Genomic DNA, 23,576 nt, shown 5'->3' with positions numbered 1-23,576 from the left:
AAAACATTTTTTTTCTATTTTAATAAATAGTTTCTATTGAATTTTTTAAAAATAACTTAAAAATTCAAATTGTATACAAATAGTTGCTTAAAAAATGATTTTGCAGCTTTGCATGATGAGAAAGTTGTCCATAAATGGAATGAATCAATTTAACGTTAAATGTGCCAATTTAAATTTATCTTTCGAAAGAACTTTTTTTTCTAATGAAGATTTTAACGGCACTGCAGCTCCTAAGATGGTGCCATAATGTGCCAGTAATTTTAATATTTTTTCCTAATTTTTGTTTTATTTTGTTTTTTTTTCATAATTATTTAGTTATCATTATTACATCCTCAAAATCAATCACAGCCAAAAAAAAAATCCGATCAAACGATATCAAGACATCAATCCAGAAAAATAAATAGTAATCTTTGACTTAAGTATACTTTAAGAGGTAAGGTGTTAATAGTTTATTCCAGTCTTTGACTAAGTTGACGGGTATCGAAAGAACTTAATATGGGGTAGCATATGGGACACAACCCCGTGTGGAGTGAAAAGCTTTTATTTAACTTTTACCCAAATTAATTTACCAAATAGGGTAAATTTTGAATTGAAAACGAAATTTTCAAGTTCATTTTTGAAAATAGAATGCATTAACACTCTTTTTCTTCTTTCTCGTACCTTATCCTATCAGGACATTGGCGACCATTGACATCCACAAAACCCGATCTTTAACATTTTGTAGTAGTTGAAATATGATGATGTTCAACAAGTGACACAAGGACTTCACGCGATCTCTTTTCCCTACAATCTTTCTTATCTTGCATTTTGCTAATGCCGCAAATTTTGCGAATTAATAGTCATTTCATTTGGGCGTTGGGGAAAATTCGTTTTCATAGAGACTTATGTCTTGTTATATATTGTTTGTTTATTTTAATGATTTTTTTGGTATTGTTAAAAATGATTCTGTCAATTTGTATTTATATATAGACAATGCGAAATTGTTTAGTTGTATAAAATAAGACAATGATCGTGAAGTATTACAAAAGAATCTTGAAAAGTTTCATGGATGTTGTCGGTTTTGGAAAATTGATTTGAATGTAAGTGTGCTGCAGTGAAATCTGGTCAGATGGGTTTAGATGATGAACCGGTTTATAAAATTATTGGTAATAGTTTAAGTTGTTGTGAGGAATTGAATGATTTGAGGGTTTTATTTCACAGTTCTTTAAGTATTTTTAAACATATGCACAATATAATTAATAATTGTTTTTGTTTAATATGTATAATCATCATAACAATAATGTTATATACTTTTGAGAAGCAATTTGTCTATTTTTTATTGTTCTTTTAAATTATATATTTTTAATCAATAAAAACTAATGTACCATTTTTTATTTTTCTACAAATAAATCGCAGTTATACGGCCTGAAAAATCGGTTAAGTATTGCGGAAGCTTTGCAATTGGCTTCAATCGTCAGATGTCCCCCCCCCCCTTGAATAAAACTGAAATATGTTATAAAATTCATCTTCGAGGGTTGTATGGGATAATTAGCATATTGCGGCTTAAGGGGTAAATAGCATATTGTAGTGATTTGCATATTATCAATGTACCATTAAGCTAACGGAATCCTTCATTGATACACCAGCTCTGTTGTTTTAAGAATAACTAACTAAAATATACATAACTGTTATAATTATGTAACGAAATATTTTTTTCGTTTACTTGTATCACAAACAATTGAAAAGATAAATAATTATTTAATTTTTTTGGCTTCATTCATCTTTTAGATATATAATCGTTTTTATAGACCAAACTGTTTTAACAGTTTCTTCTAAACATACCAAGTGAAAACAATATTTAACAACTAAATTGAAAAAATTGATCAAATAGAGAATTTCCAGTTCCGTATAATTTATTTGGCTTTTTATTTTTATTTTTCAGCTTGCAAAAATTGAGTAATTTTTGTAATTTCTCTTCTAGCCAATTTTGTAGTGGTTGAATTTTCAGTATTTGTTAAATACGGCTTAACAAAATTTAGTTCGCATTCGATGGCTTGCACTATACTTTGGCCATGAGCGCACACTCTGTCCACATACATTTCAGCATGATTTGACATCCTCTTGTCTTCGACCAGAAAGAAAGGTGATTCTTTATTCTTATGAGTCAACACGCTTTCTTCAAAAGCATTATTAGATGGCTTTCTCAATGGAATTTGTTTAACCATTTCTTGTGATGAATTGTTTAATAGATCAGCCGATTCTTTAAGAAGTTTGTGTTGACTTTTGCGACCGACACCGAACCCCATTATTTCATCAATTTGATCAATCAAATCATCTTTATACTTTTCTGTGTACACTTTAATTAACTCATTATGACTTTTCGAAGAATGTTTGTCAACAATGTAACGCCCAGTTATTTTTTCTGATTTTTCCAATTTTTTGTTGACGTTGTCACAATTAAATTTGTCTAAAAAATCCTTTTTTGCAAACCCATCATTATATCTATCGCAGTTATTTTCATTATCAGTAGCATAATCTATTGGAACAGTTGAGGAATTATTTTTATATTTATTACGGTATGATCTATTGCCAGTAGCAATGTTACTACCTTCACATCGTTCACCCGATGCACACACATTTTTTGTGCAGCTTACGTAAGTCTGAACATCATTAATGCTGGTTTCTTCTTCCGAACAAGATGTCGCGTAATGTGTGGGGTCATAACAATCATCGAGGAATTTCAAGTCAAAAGATTCGTCGGACGAATTCAACTGCTGCAGATGTATGCTCTGACTTGAAACTGAAGTAGAGTCATCAGTAATCATTTCAAAATTACTTTCCTCGCCTTTGCCTTTTTTGTTGTAAATGTTTTTTGTCGATGAAGAATCACAATATGCCTGGTTGATGAAGGAGTTAGGGTCAATTGAAAATGGCGATGGTGAAAACGTTTGTTGTGAAGATTGTTTAGTTAGAATGTTTTGGCGCATTGGAATTTTTGAAAAATTAGTGTTATAATTTTTATTCTTGATATTTCTTAACTGTTCCAGTTTTTCTTGCTGATCGTTTCCACAAATATTGTTGTAGTTGGGGCTGGATAGTGTGGAAGAAGTTGGGGAGTTTTGTTGTATTAACTCGATGACGTATTGTTGATGGAAATCTCCCTCCAATTTCTTTTTTTCTGGTTGTTCAACATTTTTTGGCAAATCATCGTTGTTGAAATCATTATTTGTGGAGTTTTTCAAAACGTTTTTAAATGCGGTGTCACATTCTAATTCAGGTTCTGAATCCGGAACTTTCAAATGTGCAATCTCTTCATTTGAAATGATTTCATGCAAATACATTGAGGCTTTATCTAAATTTGAATTAGCCAACTTCATAGATTTATATGATTTTTTCTTCGAATTGAAATGAGGCGATTCTGAAACAATATGTGTTGGTTTAAAATTGGATGCTGTTGAAATGTTTGTTGAAGCAATAGTTTTGTTAAATCTAACTCTGCGATACTCAGATGGTTTTGAAAACTTATCTGATTCTGTTGTATTAATTGTTGCCAATAATGTTCCATTTGTTTTTTCTGACATTTTTTTGAAATTTGCTGCAGCTGTTGTTGGTATATCATGAATATTATCGAAAGAAAAATCTTCATTATTTACCAAGAGAGTATTATTAGTAGTAGGAAAATTTTTAAATTTTTCCGTTTCTTGACGCTGCTCTCCTTGCGAATGACTTTGAATATTATCACGTTTATTTTTTAGCCTATAATATTTTTCTTGTTCATTTTTAATTTTAATTAACAAAGATTGTTGTTTCTGCAACAATTCATGCTGTTCCCTCAGTTGCTCTTGAATTGAAAGTTTTGAGTTTATTTCATTAGATAAATCAGAATTTATCCGACGTCGTTGAAATCTTTGACTAAATTGTTGCTGCTGTAGGTCATGATTTAGTGATGGTTCTTTTCTTTCATCCTGTGGCTGTCTTTTTGAAGTTTTCATTTTCTCATCAATCTTATTCGGTTTATTTCCTTTCTCCGATTTCAAAGACCGACAGTCGTAATCATCGTTATCAATTGCAACACCATCAACATAACTTTTATCTTCACCAACTTTATTGCCTTCTTGCACATAATTTTTTTGTAAAACCATATTAAAATTATTAAATTCAGCATCGGCCAGTTGAGAAATTTTTTCATTTTCAAAACAATCAACATGCAGGGTATTATTTATATCAAGAACATAAGGACTATTTAGAATCCTTTTGATGATTCTACATTCATCACGATTCTTACTATTTTTAAAATCATCATCATCGCCATCACCACCAGATCCATACATCGAAACTGTTGCACGCTGTTTGCTTTCATCAACAAGCTCATTAAGTATTACATCGTTTGCTAAATTTTGTTCCCACGTCAAGCAATTAATATCATCATGTTCATCATTAACATTATTGAAATTGCAAGCATCTGAATTAATGTCGAATTTTTTTTCATTTCTTTTGTTGTAATTATTCTCTTTACTCTTTTTATTGATGTCAACAAAATTATCACCATCCTCTTCATCTTCGTAGTTTTTCAAATAATTTTCTCGGGAACTGTTGTGATTTCCCTCATTTTCTTCCTCCATCTCATCCCAATGACGTCTGCAGTCACTAGCACTGGTCCTATCAACTAACATCTTCAAATCTTCACTGAACCTTTCGTCAGCAATATTCTCATTCCTACCTTTTTTAATTAATTATCTACATAAATAAAGTTATATAATAATAATATAGACCCATAATAACTCTACCAGTTTTATTCCTATTATCTTTTTGCAAATATTTTACCATATATTTTCGAAGATGCACCGATCTTGTTATTACAAAGATTGGTGCATCTTGTTTTCGTATATTTTAATCGCTAATTTTAGCAAGCAAAACAAACGGATTAGACTATCAAAATCACCAAACTATAAAAGTTCAATAAAAACAGGAACGACGAAAAAAGTTTCAGACGACTTATAAAATAGATCTAAATGTTTACATTTCCACACACATTAATCTAAAATATTAGGCTGGTGCAAAAATGATGTCGGTCTTACATAACTTAATTTTTCGACTTAAAGTTTTCAATTTATTATTATTGGACATATTAATAATTATAATTCGTTGTAAAGGTCATTTTTTTAATCCGGTTTATAATAAATACTTGATTAAACATTCCACTGGGTTTGTTTCTAAGCGATAGTTAAAAAGCTTTTCAAAGCGTGATTTTAAAATTATTTTGCTTCACGAGTTGAAACTCGAGTACAACGTGGCCGAGGCAACTGGTAATATTGTGGAAGGATGAGATGTCGGTGCTTTTAATCAAACTACAGAAGGTTGGTTACAATAAGTTTTTACAGTTGGTATGGGTCTTGAGGATGAAGTGTTGCGAACGTTCATGTTAAATTGATGATGATAAACTGAAAGCATTTATTGAAGCAAACCTGGCCAAAATTACTCAAAAGTTGTTAATAAGCATATATATTTTTTGAGCGGACTGTGATCTGTGATAAAAGCTAGATTTTTTTATGACAATAGACAATGTTAAGTTCAGTAGCTGGACCAATTATGATAAAAACGCACCGTATTAAAAATTGACCAAAAATGGGATTATAAGCAAAAAAGTCACCAATTCAATTTAGCCACACTAGCAAACATTAGATTAATTTATACATTTTAAAAATGTGTGGCTCCCCGTCAACGTTGTTTAAATCTGCCACTTGATGCACTTAAAATTAGGTCCCTGCGCCCAGGAAATGTTATATTCTAGGGCACTCTCTTTATACACAATAACGGTAGACCACAAGTCGCAAAAAAGACGTTAAATAAGCTGAAGGAGCTGACTCACAAGGTCCTGCTTCACTCACCACACTCACGTGACCTTTCACAAACAAATTATTATTTTTTTTTCAAACAACTTTTATGAGAACAGTGCTTCATAACAGAAGATGTCACAAAAACGCTTTCTTACAGTTCATCGCTTTCAAAACCTATAATTTTTATGCTCCTGGCATCGATAAACTTATTTCTTATTGGAAGTCGAGCGTAGATTACAATGATTTTATTCCGACTAAATATCTATAATAAAAGCCAAGTAATCGCATTATAAACTGTACAGTACCAAACCGACATAATTTTTGCCAAGCCTAATATTTATTTATATACATCAATGCATTGGCTGAGCTACACATAATTCATTGTTTGACTTACTTGAGTTGGTTGTTATTCTGGTTGTTGTTTCTGTAATTGCTGAAAGTGGTTGAGGAGAGTTTTTTTCAATGCTAACTCTGGAGTTTAACTTTTCTTTTGTGTCTCCTTCTAGATCTTTTTGCATCTCTTCTATAATTTTTGATTTTTTTTTGGATTGATTATTTTGTTGATCTAAAAGTAGATTGTTGCTATTTTTGGGGCAAATATCTTTGATTTGATGATGATGTTGTCGAACTTCTTTTGAATTCAATTTTTGTTTGCAAAATTTTGTCGGAATCGAAAGAGATTTTTGTTTTTTTGAATCGTTAAATTGTTGTGATTGTTGTTGAACTGAATGCCATCTAAATTCTGACAGTAGTTGTTGATGTTTATATTGTTGTTCTTCGTTTTTAACTTTGTCGCTGCTTATCTTTTGTCGAGACAGTTTTTTCCTTTGTTGGGGCATGGTTTCCAAATCACAATTTGTTTTCTTTTGTTGTAATGCTAAACAACCAATGTTAGACTCTTGTTCGGTTGTTTCTAAAAAAGTTTCGTTAGATTGCTCTGCGTTATTTTTTGCATCAAAATTTGTTACTTGATTTGGATATCTTAAAACTTTATGTTGTTTTAGCTGCCTAACTCTAATTAGCTGTTGTTTACCCTTTTTTAAATGTTGTTTGTGTTCTTGTTTTGTTAATGGAGAACTTTTACGTTGCAAAAATTTACAGGGATGTTGAGGTTTCTGTTGTTTCGTCAGGTCTTGTAGTTTTTCGTCTAATGCAAATTCTTTCCTATTCACTATTTGATTTTTAACTTTTGTTTCTAAATGTTGATATTTTTTGTTGAATTCTTGTTTTTGCAATTTTGTTTGTTGGTGCAAAAGTTTCAGCAGCATTTCTTGTTGCTGCAACTGGTGTTGAAGTTGTTGAGAATAAATCAAATTCTGTTCTTTAAGACCAACAAAATCTATTTCTTTTTCTTTCAGAATGTGCTCTATAACTTCTTTAACTCTTTCGTTTCCCATGTCCACGTTATTTTGAAATTTTTCGTTTAAAAACGTTAACATTTCAATTTGTTGGTCGTGTTCGATGTGTTGTTGTTGTTCCAGAATTTGTTGTTCCATTTTTTGTTTTTCAATTTGATCTTGTTGTGCTTGAACATTTTTCAAATGACTTTTCAGTTCAAACAATTGTTCTTGTAATACTTTTAAACGTTTGTTTTCGCCCAGTTTTGTGAGCTTAATCTCTTGTTGCTGCTGCTGTATTTGTTTTTGCAATAATTGTAAACGAGACGTGAAAAGTCTTTGTTGGCGAGAACTTTGCACTTTCAATTCCTCTACTAACTTTTTAGTTTCTAAAAGTTTAGCCAAAGTGTCTTTACTTTCCATTAAAACGCTGTATATTCGGTCCAACTTCCATCTTCCGATCAACATGGAACCGTCGAATATTTGTTGAAATGGTGATTGACAAAGTTGTTGCCTAGAACGTTTCTGTTGGCCAATGTTGAAACTTGATAACAAACGTTGCCGATCATAGTGACTGTTTAGTTTACTTTTTCTATTTTGGTCGCTTTGGTGAGATTTTATTCGCGTTAAAAAGTTGTTTGCTTTCGTGTCCATTTGTGAACGAGATCTACGATGTCCTTCTTTGCTACTTGGCTTTATATTTGGTTGTTGCAGGTTGAACGCATACTTTGCATTCAATTTTAAATGTGGTCTAAGAAAATTGGTTCAAATTATTGTCATAAATTATTATATCTGATGAATAAATTAAAATAATTAAATAAAGAAAACTATTGAAATTTTGTTTATATTATCTGCGATGTAAAAAATTCATAATGAACGGCGTAGTTGTAAAAGCTCTGAACACCGATTTCTACTATGAAATGAAAAGTCTTGATATAAAACATTAAAATGAACTTAAAATAATCACAACTAACGACATGACGAAGATTTCAGAATCAGAATTCTTAATATCACCACCATCGACTTCGTTGATATTATAACAATCGCCGACATTATATCCAATTTGAATGGCGTTAATGACATCGCCCTTATCATCCATGCCAGCGTTACCATCCTCGTTGCAGTTCTGGATACCGGCATTTAAAACATGGCCTAAATTGAAGGTTCCATCATGCAGATTGTTGAAAGCAGTGTTTCTTACTGCAAACAAGTGTTTTAAATGTATTGATGTTGTTTAGGTCGATGAAAATTAACTTCTAACGGCTATGTGTGACTTGGTTAGCAACAAAAGTATTGCAGTGATAATATGTTAACGATACAAAATTTTCTGTCATGCAGTGATATACAAACATTTACTTATGCCATTGCAAATGTCACTTTTACTCTTTTCAGATTTCTTGCCTACAAGGTTGTTAAATTTGTTGTTGTCTGATGTGGACAAGCCAGGAGGGCTAGGTTTTTTTGCACGGCTGTCAGCACTGCTACTAACATCACTGTCGTAATCGTAATGAAGAGGAGGAAAATTAGATAGAAGTTGACTAACCAACAATAAACCTGGATGTAAATGTTTATTGCATGAATGTGAATGTTTGTTGCATGGATGTGAATGAATGCTGCATTGATAGGATGTGAATGTTTGTTGCATGAATGTTGTTTTGTTGAAATATTAAAATTTAAACATTAACTTTCATGATTTTATAGTTTTTTGATAATTTAATCACAAGTTATTTCAGACAAAATCTTAATGAATGAATTAAGATGTGAATAAAAAGATTTAGATCATAAGTTTTATAAAAATTTTGTTAAAATTATTGTTGGTATAAATTTTCAGATATTGAAATAAATATATTAGACTGAAGCACCAACCTACGGAGTCTGGCTTTGAAAACTCTGCGGACAGTTGCGACAACTTGGAAAGCAAGCGGTTCTCATGCGAGTAATGTTCATCTCGGATATTCACCTCGTTATTTGTATAGCCATCTTGGCCATCATCATTGTGACAACCTTAATAAACATCATTGTCATCATATTTAAATCATTGTTATTTGCTGAGTAGTTGAAATAATGTACAAGTTATTTTTACCTTCAACTAAATTTAGTCGATCGTCATCATCATCGGCGGAGTTGTAATTTTCATATTCAGCATAGTTTCTGCTGTGAGCACCTGAATGAATACGAATGCTATCGTCACAAAGGTCTTTCTCAATTTTAATCAGCTCTATCTTGTTGTTTGATGTCACTTCATTTTCATCTGGTTCAGTGGCTGAATGGATGACATCAGAGTTTAAATCATGCACGCTGTCAAGGTTGTCCCTGACTGAATCACTACTGCATCTCGAGTCTAATTCAAATACGTTATCTACCGTGCTACGTTCACTTATGTTGTTATTGTTGTTGTTTATGTTATTGTTATTATTGTTGTTCAAATCACTAGTACGATTGTTCTTCATTAATTTTTGTTCATTCATGCTCCGCTGAAGACTCACACGAGCTTTAACTTTTGGTTTGACTTCCATGTTATGTTTTATTCCAAGCAATTCATTAATACGACATCTAGTTTTTTGTTTATTGATAATATATACATTAAATTGCTTGTAAGATGATTCATATGTATATAAATATTAAAATTAGAATTAAAATATAAAATTAAAAAATATAAAAAATTAAATTGAAAAAATATATAAAATTAGACCATTTTTTTAATTTTAAATATAATTTATTTATAAGTCTACACTCTACATTTTAGTACAACTGCACCAGTGTCCAGCTACACGCATCAGCGTCAAAGTATATATTTAAATTATTGTCTAAATGTAACTATCAAATATAACATAAAACTATTGAAACAACACGAAGCACATTCAATGGACGAGTTTACAATAAAACATTATGTAAACATTAAAATGACGTCACACTAAGTTGTTTGTGCGTTTTCAATTGTTAAACATTGTTATCAACATAAATTTCTTCTGAAAAATTTCGACTGATGATTGGGAGGAAGTTATGTCAACGAATAACGACGAAAGCAAAGTCAAAGCAATTGATAAACCAAGCAATCTGGAACTCTGAAAATATTGTGATAACGAGATACCTCACATAACTTGCAGAAAATTAGACTCATAATTAGATATAAACTTTTTTACGTTCTTCTGACGCTCTTCAAGTTATAAATTAATCTTGTTTTAGATATAAGCTGTTTTTCATATGGGGCTGTCCATAAAGGATGTCACGCTTTTTTAACGTTTTTTTTGACTCCCACTCTCCGTGTCACAAATCTACCAACCCCCCAAATTAAGCGTGAAGAGTCATTAAACAATGTATTTGTTTTATGCATTTTATTTTATATTGATATCAAAATAACGAATGACAAGTTTATATGACGATATTTTGATATCTAAATGCTTTACCGTTGTTAAAATATAACGAATTAGTATATTAACTTTTACACCCGCTCCGCGGTAAACTTTAACGATGGCATTTAAATTTGACTCCTCCTTTAATTAATATTCATGAGCTATTTGCTCGCTGGAAAATTTTAATATTCATTTTGCGCATATATATGAATGAAAATTTATTTATTGTTTTATTTATTTTAAAAAAGGTAGGGCACACTTGCGTTTATCCTCGCCCCCTCGTCACAAAGTGCCACAAATATTTGGACTCCCTCCTCCCCATTGAAGGGGAGGCCCCTATACGCCTCTTTATGGACGGCCCCTATACGTGGTCGAAGATTTTTATTCACGAATCACAATTTTGTACATAAACGCTTTTCCGAGGCCACATGCTTGTCGACGCTGATATGTGGGCTGACCTAAGCATGTTGCAAAAATTGTTATAAATAATACTTTACGCGTAAAAATATATGTATAATCAGTTGCAGAATATAAAATATAATTTTTCAGCAGTTATCATGCTAAAACAAAAACTTAATTAATAGAATTAATTAAATAGAATAGAAAGCGCTAGAGTATTCTTTAGTGACTGGTCTGTGATATTTGGCATACGAGCAATATAGCTGTATATGACCTTTTCGTATCGGAAGGAGTTTTGCAGTTGCTGGTCGCTCAATTTTCAATTTTTCTGGAGAAAAATTAATTGACAACATGGCTTCTTCTCAAAGTTCGTATCATTTTTCATTCATTCATTTAAATATGTTGTTCAAATTGTGTTTTTTAAGACCTATAGTGCCGAAATCAAGGTGAACCTTGCTTGACTTTTTTTTCGCCAGAGATGTGAAATGAAAAAAACGTCTATTGCTTTTGCTTGCATTCTTTAATTTTTAATTGATTGCAGTCTATTTTTATTTCTAAATTATTTGAAGTTTAATTACGATATTTTTAATGTAAATGTAAATAGATGAACATATTACTTGGGAATTTGTTGGTTTTTGTTTTTTTTTAAATAATTTTTTGCATTTTATTTTGTTCATTTGCTGGCTTTGCTTTGGTAGTTTAAAAAAAATTACATTAAATTAAAATTATGTTTAGTTTAGAGCTATGCTGGCTTATTTATATATTTTTTTTATTAATTATATTGTATGTTGTCTCTATCTAGTAAAAGTTGAAGATGAATGAAAGGAAAGAAATATTTCTAATATTTTAATTATTTTATTTATTTTTTATTACACATCATATCATAGGTAAATATAAATAATGATTTATAGTTTGTTTATTATTTGTTTTTTTCAAAAATTTTAATCATTGGTTTTTTAAAATATTTTTATTATAAGTATTACTAACAAATATAACTAATTTGTCCTAATTTATAAAAAATTACAAACATCTCATCCTGGCTCACATCACCTTTTTATTATGCCTCCATTTTTGTTTAAAGTTTGACCTTACAAATTGATTCACTATCAGTAAAAACTTTTGATATCCAATCATAATATGATTTCAAAATTTAAATGATGACACCATGCAATTGACAATGGTCTTTTCATTATATATTTTTTAAATTAATTAGTCAAAATATTTAACTTACAATGTTTGTTCATTTAACTGCTGAAAAAACATTACACTTCATTCATTCAATTTTGATATAATTTCAAGACACACATGATGAAAAATTAAGTAGATGCAATTCTGGTTATTGTAAAGCAGCCTTCAGGCATTTTGGACTGCTACTCTGTAGTTACATTTTTATTCATAGCTTTTTGTCATTGTTGTTTCTTGCATACTAGAATTGCTATTATTATTAGAGAATATTTAAATAGTGTTTTTTTTTTATAAAAAATGTCTCATAATACAAAAAAGTCTAATATTTTACTCATATATTTTACTCCTAGTGAAGAAGTGTAGCATTAAAATGCCATTTTTAAAATGCTAGACATCTAATATATCAATAATATATTAATAATTAATAATAAATAATATATATTAATACCATTTCAATATATCTTCCTGGTGAGGATGATTTCTTGTGATGTAGATGAGTTGAAAGTGAGTTGCTCATCTCTTATGGGATGCAATAATTTATACTGAGCAGTCATTTGTTTGGAATATTTTTCATGGCTTCTTATTGTATTCACGAAGCACCATTATTCATATATATGCTTATAAAGACATAGACACACACACACACACACACACACACACACATATATATATATATATATATATATATATATATATATGTGTGTGTGTGTGTGTGTGTTTGTGTGTGATGTGTTTGAGCGTGCGCGCGTGTGTGTGTGATATTTTGTTACTTTTACTTTACTTTTTAATAACATCTTCATTATTACTTTGCTCCTGTTCCAAACATAAATGGGTCTTAGTTGATTCATTCTTGTATTTAATTGTTATTCAGTTATTATTCAGCTATCTCTTACTTGGTCCCATTGATGCTGACTTTGATTTCAATTATTACTTCATTCTAATTTTCATCATAATGAATAATACCATCTCTGTTGTTATCATCATTTTCATCGTCATCATCATCTGCATTGTTATCATCATCTTCATCATCATTGTTGTTTCCGCCACCCACCACCACCATCTTTTATAATCATTTCATCAGTTACCATTGTCTGCTGGCATACTGGAATGAAATACATTCCAGCATTTGACCTGCATGAATCCCCATTGTTTCACTTACAGGCAAATATTTACCTACCTACGCAACAATCATAATAATCATTTTCATGCTTACTGATAAATGTAGCAAAACTTTCATGACTCTGTTTGATTTCTAAAATAATGATATCGGATTGTTCATAGCAAAACTCTTTCAAATACTAACCTTCCATGTTAAATGTAATATAAATCATTCAGTATATCTTCTAATTATTATCAAATGCAATTCATTCTATACTTTTAATTGATTCGAACATAGAACTATGTTGCTATTGAATTTAAATAGATCATTTATAAGCAATTAGCCAATCATGAAATGAACCTACTGCAGCAAGGTGTTTTGTTTGTTTATTTGGCACTAGGGGAAGCATCATATGTAATTTATTTTAACTCAGTTGTTGTTGATACATGGATTAATGATGGAGTAATCTTTGGAGTAATAAAATCTAAATATATTTTTTATCTATTTAAAATGCTTTACTCCAATGATTTATATTGCATGATTATGTTCTGCATTGGCAAAACATTCTGGATTCTGATGATGTGAAGTAGACATAAATTGAGAGGTGAGATTGTTTTAACATTTAAACATAAATAAATATATATGCTGTATAAGTTTTGAGTAGGTTTGAATCTTTGATGAATGAACGTGAGATTGAACGTGGTAAACATGCCTGTGCTATGCCTTGTCAAGTTGTCTCTAACTAAATGTTGATTGTTCAACTTATTAAACAGTGGAAGTTGAATGCTGCTCGTTTTAGTGTATGAGTCTTTGTATTTATTATATGTTATAGTTAACACACACACACACTCTCTTTCTCTCTCTCTCTCACACACACACACACACACACACACACACACACACACATATATATATATATATATATATATATATATATATATATATATATACATACAATGAGTGAGCGAGCGAGTTAATGACTGAATGAATGAATGAATGAATGAATGAATGAATGAATGAATGAATGAATGAATGAATGAATGAATGAATGAATGAATGAATGAATGAATGAATGAATGAATGAATGAATGAATGAATGAATGAATGAATGAATGAATGAATGAATGAATGAATGAATGAATGAATGAGTGAATGCATGAATGAAGGAACGAAGGAAGGAAAGAAGGAATGAATGAGCGTTTTTAAATGTTAACACAAATTAATGAATGGGAAAGTTAGAAAGCAATATTCATTGATTCATGCCAAACAATAATTGTGCCATAAGTGAGGAATCTGATGCTGATGTGAGCAGATAGATCAACATTCTCTTGTTGGTGGGGCGACATGGCAGTAATATAGCTGTGTTTAGGCTGGGTTTGAGATACTTTCAAATGACTTTGTAACTCTATATCGACAGTTTCAACAACTTTATTTTTGTTTGTTTAATGACTATAACAATGCATGTAGAAGTATTAAAAAGTTTGTTTGCCAATTGCAAGACTGTCTGGTTAGTGATGCAGTTACTATCTGATTGCACTTGGACCACATTCATGTTTTGTTAAAAGGTTGGCTCATAAAACAGCTTTTAACATTATGCAAGTTGTTTCCAATATGCAGTCACCGAAATATGAAGGGGAAATCACATCTGCGTTTGAGCTGCCATCAATTATTTATTGCAGTAGAATTCTTTATTCAATTTTGTTAAGCCACAATTCGTTATTTCAGATATTAATACATTTTGGTGTTGTGGATAGTCAGTAGTCGTATTGAGGTGTACTTAATAGTTGTCGAATGATTTTTTTATTATATGTTAATTTTGCTGCTGTTCAGTTGCTGGTTCACTAAATCAATCTTGCTACTCTTTTCTTCCAGGCTGCAGATATAAATAATTACTATGCGAATTTTTTTATGCATAATGCTTAAATTTGATATTTTATTCATTATACATAATCGTAGTACATAAGCGACTGGCATGTTATATCACCTATTCACCATGTATACCAATGCACCGTCTATACACACACACACACACACACACACACACACACGCACACACACACGCACGCACACACATACGCACACACATGCATATATAATATTACGTATTTCTCTTTATTCATTATCTCCCAAATAGACTAATGATTTCAGCTATAAAATGATACCCACCTGGTTTCATGTTGACTTTTTACTTTAATTCATTCCTCTCTATTCCATTTTTATTTATATTATCACATTTTAATTTATATCGTGTATGTTTATAACACCATATTCATGTTCACTTATCATTACACTTTTATTATATCACCGCTTAGTAACAAATGAAGCCCTCGTGACCCTAGCAACCAACGATTCGTACGGTCTGGGGGCATTGACCTTGGGACATTCTCTGAAGAGGGCTGGAACCAGAAGAGTTCTCGTCTGCATGATCACAAAAGACGTTTCTCAGACTATCAAGTACGTACCACGTGTTTGTTGTTTGTGTTGTTCAAGGTGAATAGCCATTTGATTATTATGGTGTGGGTTTGCTTCTGCTTAACTCTGAGACTTCTTATTACCGTTATCTATTTAGTTGGTCGTTCATTAGCAGTGGCTGCATAATGGATAAACAAGTTTTGTTTGAAATTATGACTTGATTGGATGTAACATGATGACGGAAAAACATTTTTGCTTTATCCTTCAAGAGTTTACATTAAGGCATTAGTTACATAAAATAATCTCAGTCTTTTGCAGGTTAATTTATTCTAATTTTTGGATCTACTTCTTAGTCTAGTTAATCTTAGCTGTTGTCACTTGTTTGTTATAACCAGAGACGATTGATCCATGAGTTTGTTTATTATTGTTCAAAACTTGCAAGTTTGTTTTTAGTATCCATTCAAAGTCTTAACATTTTTCAAGGTGATTTTTCTTTCAACATTTTGAGTTATACCTTATGTGAAATTGGATGACAAGTTTTGTGAAATAAATTCAAAATGGAGCTATGGGTTGTGTAACATGATGCTATAGTAATTATTGAAATTATACTATGTTTGGTATATTCTAATACATATATAAGCTTTACTATAATCACAATTTCGAGGCAATTTTTGTTGCTTGTCTGGAATTTTTTCTAAAGGTAAGGCTTAAGTGGAAGAATAACCGACAATAACCACTACAATAACAGCAATATAATCAACAACAACAGCAACAACAATAATAATAATCCACTCATTAAACAAAGAAATGCTTAAAGATGAAGACGTTATTTAAAAATTTTCCTAACTCATCTCTTGCCTTGAACCAAAAATCTCATTACCCTAACTCATAGTCATCCTAATTGTTATTTAGGAAATACAGATGGAAAATGAAATGGCAATCAATTTTTTTATCCATAAATTATAATTATTAATACGATACACCATGGACATTTTTTTATGGCAAAGAATTTTTACGGAGGCTTATTTGTGCCTTGCAATGTTTAAACATCTTCCGATCGTTGTAACTTTATTTTAAAAGCAATCCCCTCCCGTTTGCTTGCAGTATGTTGTTGTTCATCATGCAAGCTAACAACATCAGAGGTACAAGTTTCAATAATAATAACTAGTTAAATTCATAATCTCAGGATCAAATATAAGGTTATAAGCCTGTATTAATGTTATTATTATGGGAACACTGCTTTTATTTTATCAAATATCACAAAATGAATATAAAGATAGATATAAAATAATGTTTAATATAATAAAGTATTTAAATTAATAGGCTGTTAGTCTAATTTGCTCATCACTCGACAAAAATGAATACAAATAGAAGATTATAGTCAATAAAAATAAGGTTCATTCATTATTCCTATCGCAATATATTGAGTAAGATGATGATAACACAGAGTTTATTAAATTGTTTCTAAAATCGTTCGACCAAATTAAGTTAACCAGCGATAAATTAAAAGTATTGTAAAAACCCATTGTAGAAATTTCAAATGTTTTAATTAAAAGTTTAAAATTATTGTATTCACTCTTTAAATTAAGTTGAAGGGCTTGAGAGTACTTATCAATTTTGTATTCTTTAGATTTTTTTAAATTTGTTTCGTGGCATATCGTTAGTTCTAAAATCTCGATCATGTCGTCGCGGACCAGTGCTATATCAGGGCGCAGAGATTTAAACAGCGTTGATACTGGACGAAAAATCTTCACACTCCAGATCGGCAAACAACGAGACTTCCAAACTTGCGCATTTTTTAATATTTTCTAAAACTATTGAGAGAACTTTGTTGTGACGATCTGAATATCTTTTCAAAGCTGCAACGGAGCTACAGTTGGACAAAACATGCTTGTTTGTTTGATAAGCGTCACATAGTGGACATTGTGGTTTAGACGTTTTGCCCCATCTTGCTAGGTTGGAGTTTGTTGGAAGTTGTTGAATGATACTTTTCCTAATAAACTTGTAAATAACCTCTGACTGTGTGGCCGTAGACCTTGACCAGCGAACTATTTGATCTGATTTGATGTTTTCCCTCACTGTCTTCAACACTATTCCTTGGGAACTTAGTGATGATAAATGGTCGAACACTTTTTCTTGCTGTTTAAGCTTCAAATCATGGAGAGTGGGATTTATATCTTTGGTGACTGTGAGCAAGTTGTCTATTTTTGTGTAGTCATTAAATGACTCGCTCCACAGACTTTTCATTTCTTCGTTACCGTTAGATTTAAGGTAGTTGCAAAGCTTCACTCTCAATGATTCAGCATAATGTTTCAGGGATCTGATGTTCAGACCTCCCAATTTGTACGGCAGTGAAAGAATCTCAGATAGACAGCTGCTTATCGGTAAAGCCAGCCAAGTTCTAACGGCATCGTTAATCAATGGATCCAACTTGCTGGCAATCCATGACAGTGATATATCGTAAATACGCAGTTCGAAGGCTACTTGAGCTGGGACAAAACGACGTAAAATTTGAAGTTTCCACTGGGCTGTGGTGTCCAGATATTGAAATTGTTGACAACATGCCTTGTAATTTGTTGAGCAGCAAATCTTTAGCTTTGGAATTGTTGCATTCGAAATCGTATATTTTACCTAGATATTCGAAATGGTTACCAATGCGAATCTGCGGTACTGGGGTGTCATCAATTGTCAACCTCGGCAGGAATTGTTCGTAGTTACCATTTTTCTTCCTCATGCCGAACGTGCAGCATTTATCTATCCTCATTTTCATCCCTGTAGCTTTGCACCAAGCTTTGTTTAAGTCAATTAATTTTTGGGCACCTTCTGTGCTGTTGGCGATGATTGCTGAGTCGTCAGCAAATTGGAACCATGCCCTTGATTTTAAATAAGCTGAAGGGCCCCAAATGTAACCACATTGCTGGTATTCCCTGCCCTCTAACAATTTCATGAGTGGATTAAAACAAAGGTTGAACAGCAACGGTGACGCAGGATCACCTTGTAGTACACCACGCTTGACCGGGATCGGAGGAGTTAGCTTTTCGCATCCAGAGACCGATATCGAATAATCTGTGTATATAAATTTTATTAAATTGGTTATCGCTGGTGGTATATGATGGTAATTTAGAGAAGCTGAAATAAGGCCATGACTGACTTCGCCAAAAGCGTTGCAAAGATCCAAAAGTGAGACGATGACTGTTCTTTGGTGCCTCTTTGCATCTTTGAGCATATGAGTTAATAATTGAGTATGCTCTGCCAAACCATCTACTTTTGGATAGAAACCTTTCTGGATATTTTTATTAATGTAATTGTTGGATTCTAAAAATTTGTATATTCTGTTGATGAACGACGAGAATATTTTATATAGGGTAGGCTGCAAAGTTATTGGTCTGAAGTTGGCAGGGTCATTGGCGTCACCTTTTTTGTGAATTAAAATTGAGAACCCTTTTTTCCAACAGGATGGAATTGTTGATGATGACCAACATTTGTTTAGAAGTTGATGAAGGATTGTGCAAAGAATCGGACATTTTTTGAAGGGTATCGTTGAAATCTGGTCAAGAGGGCATGGAGATGCTTTAGATTTGCATTTGCGAATAATTGATGAAATTTCTGCATATGATGGTGGATTTATATTAAATGGTATTGCAGGTTCTTGAAGATTTTGTATCCAATTTGGAAGGTTGAATTTATTGTTTGGAGAATCACTTAAAATTGAATGGAAATATTTCTTGCAATATAATAATAATAATTATTATTATTATAATAATTATTATTATCTTCATTATTATTATCATCATTATCATCATCATTGTTATTATTATTATATTATTATTATTATTATTGTTGTTGTTATTATAAATTTAGGTCCACCATTTTGTTTAAATTATATATATATATATATAAAATGATGTTGTCATATTCTTTTTGTAATATGTTGTAATATGATGCAGTTAACTGAACACAAATGAAATAACAAATATAAATAGGATTAACTTTAATAAGGTGAAGTGAATGTATTGTATACATGATATGTATTGTAAATGGTTATGATTAGAGTTGTTTTGTTCATACTTTTAACATTGATGTAGTATTTATTGTGTATAGATTGTATGCTTGCTTCATCTGTTTGTAGCTGCAATGATTGTGCTGTTTGTAATTGTGTGTGTGTTGGTGTGGCAACAGTGAGAGGTTTTTTTCTGCATATTATGTATGTATGTATGTTTGTATGTATGTGTATGTTTGTCTTGTTTTCACTCCTCAGTTGTTGACTGTTTATATTTTTATTTTGTTTTTTCGTCAATTGATTACTATTTGTATCTAACTATCAATTGCAACATTTACAATCCATTTATTATGTCCATACTTAATTGTTATTTGTTTTAAAAACTTTTAATTTATTTTGTTGTTCATTTAAATTTCTATAAAATATGCCATACTGTGAATTAAGTATTTTATTTGGGAGTAAAGATGTTAGAGGATCATTGCTTTTAATATTTTTCATTGATCAGACTTTAGCATTATAGAGTGATTTTATTACTGCTAATAATTGCTTGTAGAGATTTATAATTTTTAAATAAATGAAAGTTATTTGAACACGTTTTTTTTGCATAATTAAATAAACAAATGAATTAAATTAAATTAAATTAAATTTAAATGCAGAGATCATTTGAGTCGTATCTTCCAGCTTGTTGAAGTGAACATACTTGACAGCCAGGATGCAGTGAACCTTGAACTTTTAACACGACCTGACCTTGGCGTGACATTTACAAAACTTCACTGCTGGAGGTTGACCCAGTTCAAAAAATGTGTCTTTCTTGATGCTGACACATTAGTTAGTTGGTTTCTTATTTTTTTATAGTATTTATTCTCCATATCATATAGTGATGACAAGCATGGACTGCTTACATATTATATGTGACCTAATTAGTTAAAGTTGCACTTTAGGCTGTACATTTGTTCTATGTGAAATTTATTGGCATATGTGAGTACCACATCATACTTACAGGAGGTGATAGTCTTTGAGTTTGAACAAAGTCATTGCAGAGTAGCAACAACTACATATTACATGGAACATTTACTTCCTGAGTTAACTTGCCCACCAATAGAATGGTGTTGATTTTTTTGGACATATTTATTTATATTGATGAAAATTCTAATCTTTAAATTTTATGGGTTTTACAAATAACCATCCATAACAAATATTTTGGTGATAATAAGAGGTAAAGTGTAATCAGACGATTCAGATGTACTAATTAAGTGTGATAAGGTCTGGAAATAGTGCTGATGATACATGTAAAAATGAAAAATTAAAATTTACTAATTGAGCAAGTTGCAAGTTAAAATTACAATAGCCTTTGGTAATTGTACATCATATATTTTATCATTTCTGAAGGTTAAACTGCATAACTTTAAACCATTTTTTATGAATACCTGATAGATTACTTTGTTTGTCTAAAAAAATTTTATGTAACAACCTAGAAACTGATAAATTTAATTTTTGAAACGATGACCATGTTAGGTTCTGCAGAATGTGGATGATTTGTTTGAGCGTGAAGAACTATCAGCTGCAGCGGATGTGGGCTGGCCTGACTGCTTCAATTCTGGCGTGTTTGTTTACAGGCCTTCTGAAAAGACTTATGAGGATTTACTTAAATTTGCTCTTGACCATGGCAGCTTTGATGGTCAGCAATACACTTTCTTGTCAACATTAATTTTTTATCAAATAATAATTTTAAATAATTGAAAGATGGTTAAGCTGTGATAAAAACAAATTTAATTCCATTTATGGGTTGGTTTAATCACAACTGTTTTCTGTTAATTCAGGTGGTGATCAAGGTTTGTTAAATTCATTCTTCAGTGACTGGGCTACCAAGGACATCAAGCATCACTTGCCATTTTTGTACAACGTAGTTGCACAGTCATTTTATACATATCTTCCTGCATTTAAAAGGTTTTTAAAGTCTTACTTGGTTTTTGATCTTATTGACTTCAACTTTTTTTTGCTTTTATAGATTTGGCAAGGATATTAAGATCCTGCATTTCATTGGTGCGAACAAACCTTGGATGGGTCACTACCATTCTGATACTGGAGCTGTAGATTGTCCCGGTGACTTAGGACTTTATTGTCAAGACTTTTTAAAACTCTGGTGGCAAATTTTTACAGAAAATGTTCACTTCTCTGCCGAAAGTCTTAAAAAGGTGAAATATTTAAAATTTATAAGAATGATATTCCATTAAAAATGGAATTATTTTTCATAAAATTAGAATATTAATATAATAATCATCTATATAACTTTTTGTTTTAATTCGAAGAACAAACGCACAAAATAATAAACTCATTTGAGTTATTCGGACCAAAAAGTTGGAACAAACTTATTTGTATATACACACACACACACACACACACACACATATATATATATATATATATATATATATATGTATTTAGGTTTGTATGCTAAATGTATGTCGGAACAGTACAGGCATCTTGTTCACCAGATACTTTGAGCTGTTTGTCAGTGTATTATTGTGCAAAATATTTAAATCTGAACAGTCTGAGAAAAATTTTCAGACTTCTTCTGGAGTTTTTTTCCATTGTTTTGAAAGTGTTAATTTTCCACTAGCTTTTACCAATTTTCTTAACTTGATTGACTCAACTCAATAATTAAAATGTGTGATTATTGTAATATATCTGCATGAGCTTTTTTGTGTAAAGGTTTTTTTATTTTATTTGCATAATTGATTTTGTTATTTTTTTAACAACCAGAGTGTGTCAGAATGTTATTCATGAAACATAATTTATTCATCTGTAATAATAAAATTATAATTATCCAATGCAATCAGTTAACATTCATTCCAACTCACGAACGTGAACTTGCATTTGGAGGGAAACAGTCAATGGGCCATACTGAACAAGAATTTTTTAGTAGAAATCATCAATTAAATTGGGAAAAAGGCAACGTAGATTTTTTAGGCATTGATAAATTTGAAAACATAAGAAAGCAGTTGGATATTAAAACTGGCCGAATGCATAGATATTGGATGGGGGTTGAACCTCAGCAGCAAGAACAAGTCGTTAATACATACGTATCACAACAGCAAGCAGTTCAGGTTTTAAGCATCTATCCACCACAACAACTTCACCAACAATCAAATGTTCCACAATCTCCAACTTCAACTCTTGTTAAGAGAGAACAAGTACCTCTAACGAAAATTTCTGCTAGTAAGCCCATCCAACCAGTTTCTATCACTAAGCCACTACAGAGTGATTTTTTACATAAACAAGAATGGGAGTCTGGAAATGCTGATTATATGGGTCGAGATAGTTTTGAAAATATTCAAAAAAGACTTGATTCAAGAACTAAAAAAACAACTCCTAAAACTCCCTATTTTGGGGCAACTTTATCATCTTTTCCGAGGCCTGTGATGCCTTCCAAGGTATTGACAACTCAAGCATTCAGTCCTACCACTTTTGGTACTCCAGTCTCTCCAACTGAATTAACTTCAACGTCATTAATTGCGAAAAATTCTGATATCCAAGTTCATATAGAAACAGATAACAAAGATAAAGTTAGTGATCAAGATACGTCACAAAAAGGTCCTGCTTCTGGTAGATTACTTGATATTCAAGATGAATTGGAAAAAATGTTTTCAAAAGTAAAAGATTATTTTGTAACTGAAACTTCTCTTAATGCAACAAAAATGGTTGAGCCAGAAAATCGCTCAAAACAACTTTCCAGTGAGGAAATACAAACTCCTCAATGTGTTGTTGAGAGGGGTGACGAGATGGAGGTGCAAAAAGTTGTAAGACCTAGACAGAAACAAACTGATTTGGAAGTAGAGGGTTTTCAGTTACCACAACTAAGAAGAAGTCAACAGGAAGAAAAAACTGATGAACTTGTTTTTCGTTCGTCATTTAAAGAGACTGAAGTTTTGCCAGAATATACAAAATATAATCCTCACGAAGTACAAGAATCTA

At 31.3% G+C, this 23,576-nt stretch overlaps 2 protein-coding genes across 2 annotated transcripts; one reads left to right on the top strand and one right to left on the bottom strand.

The window, feature by feature from the left end:
• Positions 1–1,910: 1,910 nt before the first annotated feature.
• On the bottom strand, positions 1,911–9,669 carry HELRODRAFT_165928 (hypothetical protein; the record flags this gene model as incomplete). Its single annotated transcript, XM_009032995.1, has 6 exons — positions 1,911–4,699; positions 6,211–7,904; positions 8,128–8,353; positions 8,504–8,707; positions 9,020–9,157; positions 9,237–9,669. The coding sequence occupies 6 exons, from the start codon at positions 9,667–9,669 to the stop codon at positions 1,911–1,913; spliced, it is 5,484 nt and encodes a 1,827-aa protein (XP_009031243.1).
• A 5,771-nt stretch (positions 9,670–15,440) lies between these two features.
• On the top strand, positions 15,441–22,954 carry HELRODRAFT_71005 (hypothetical protein; the record flags this gene model as incomplete). Its single annotated transcript, XM_009032954.1, has 6 exons — positions 15,441–15,643; positions 20,258–20,429; positions 21,117–21,279; positions 21,422–21,548; positions 21,610–21,766; positions 22,709–22,954. Coding segments are annotated over 6 exons (1,068 nt in total), but the record flags the coding sequence as incomplete, so codon positions are not given.
• Positions 22,955–23,576: the final 622 nt, after the last annotated feature.

The sequence above is a fragment of the Helobdella robusta genome (genome assembly GCF_000326865.2).
Source record: "Helobdella robusta unplaced genomic scaffold HELROscaffold_9, whole genome shotgun sequence".
Classification (NCBI taxonomy): Eukaryota; Metazoa; Annelida; class Clitellata; order Rhynchobdellida; family Glossiphoniidae; genus Helobdella; species Helobdella robusta.
Note: the sequence above shows the minus strand (reverse complement) of the source record. Positions and strands in the feature narration are given on the sequence as shown.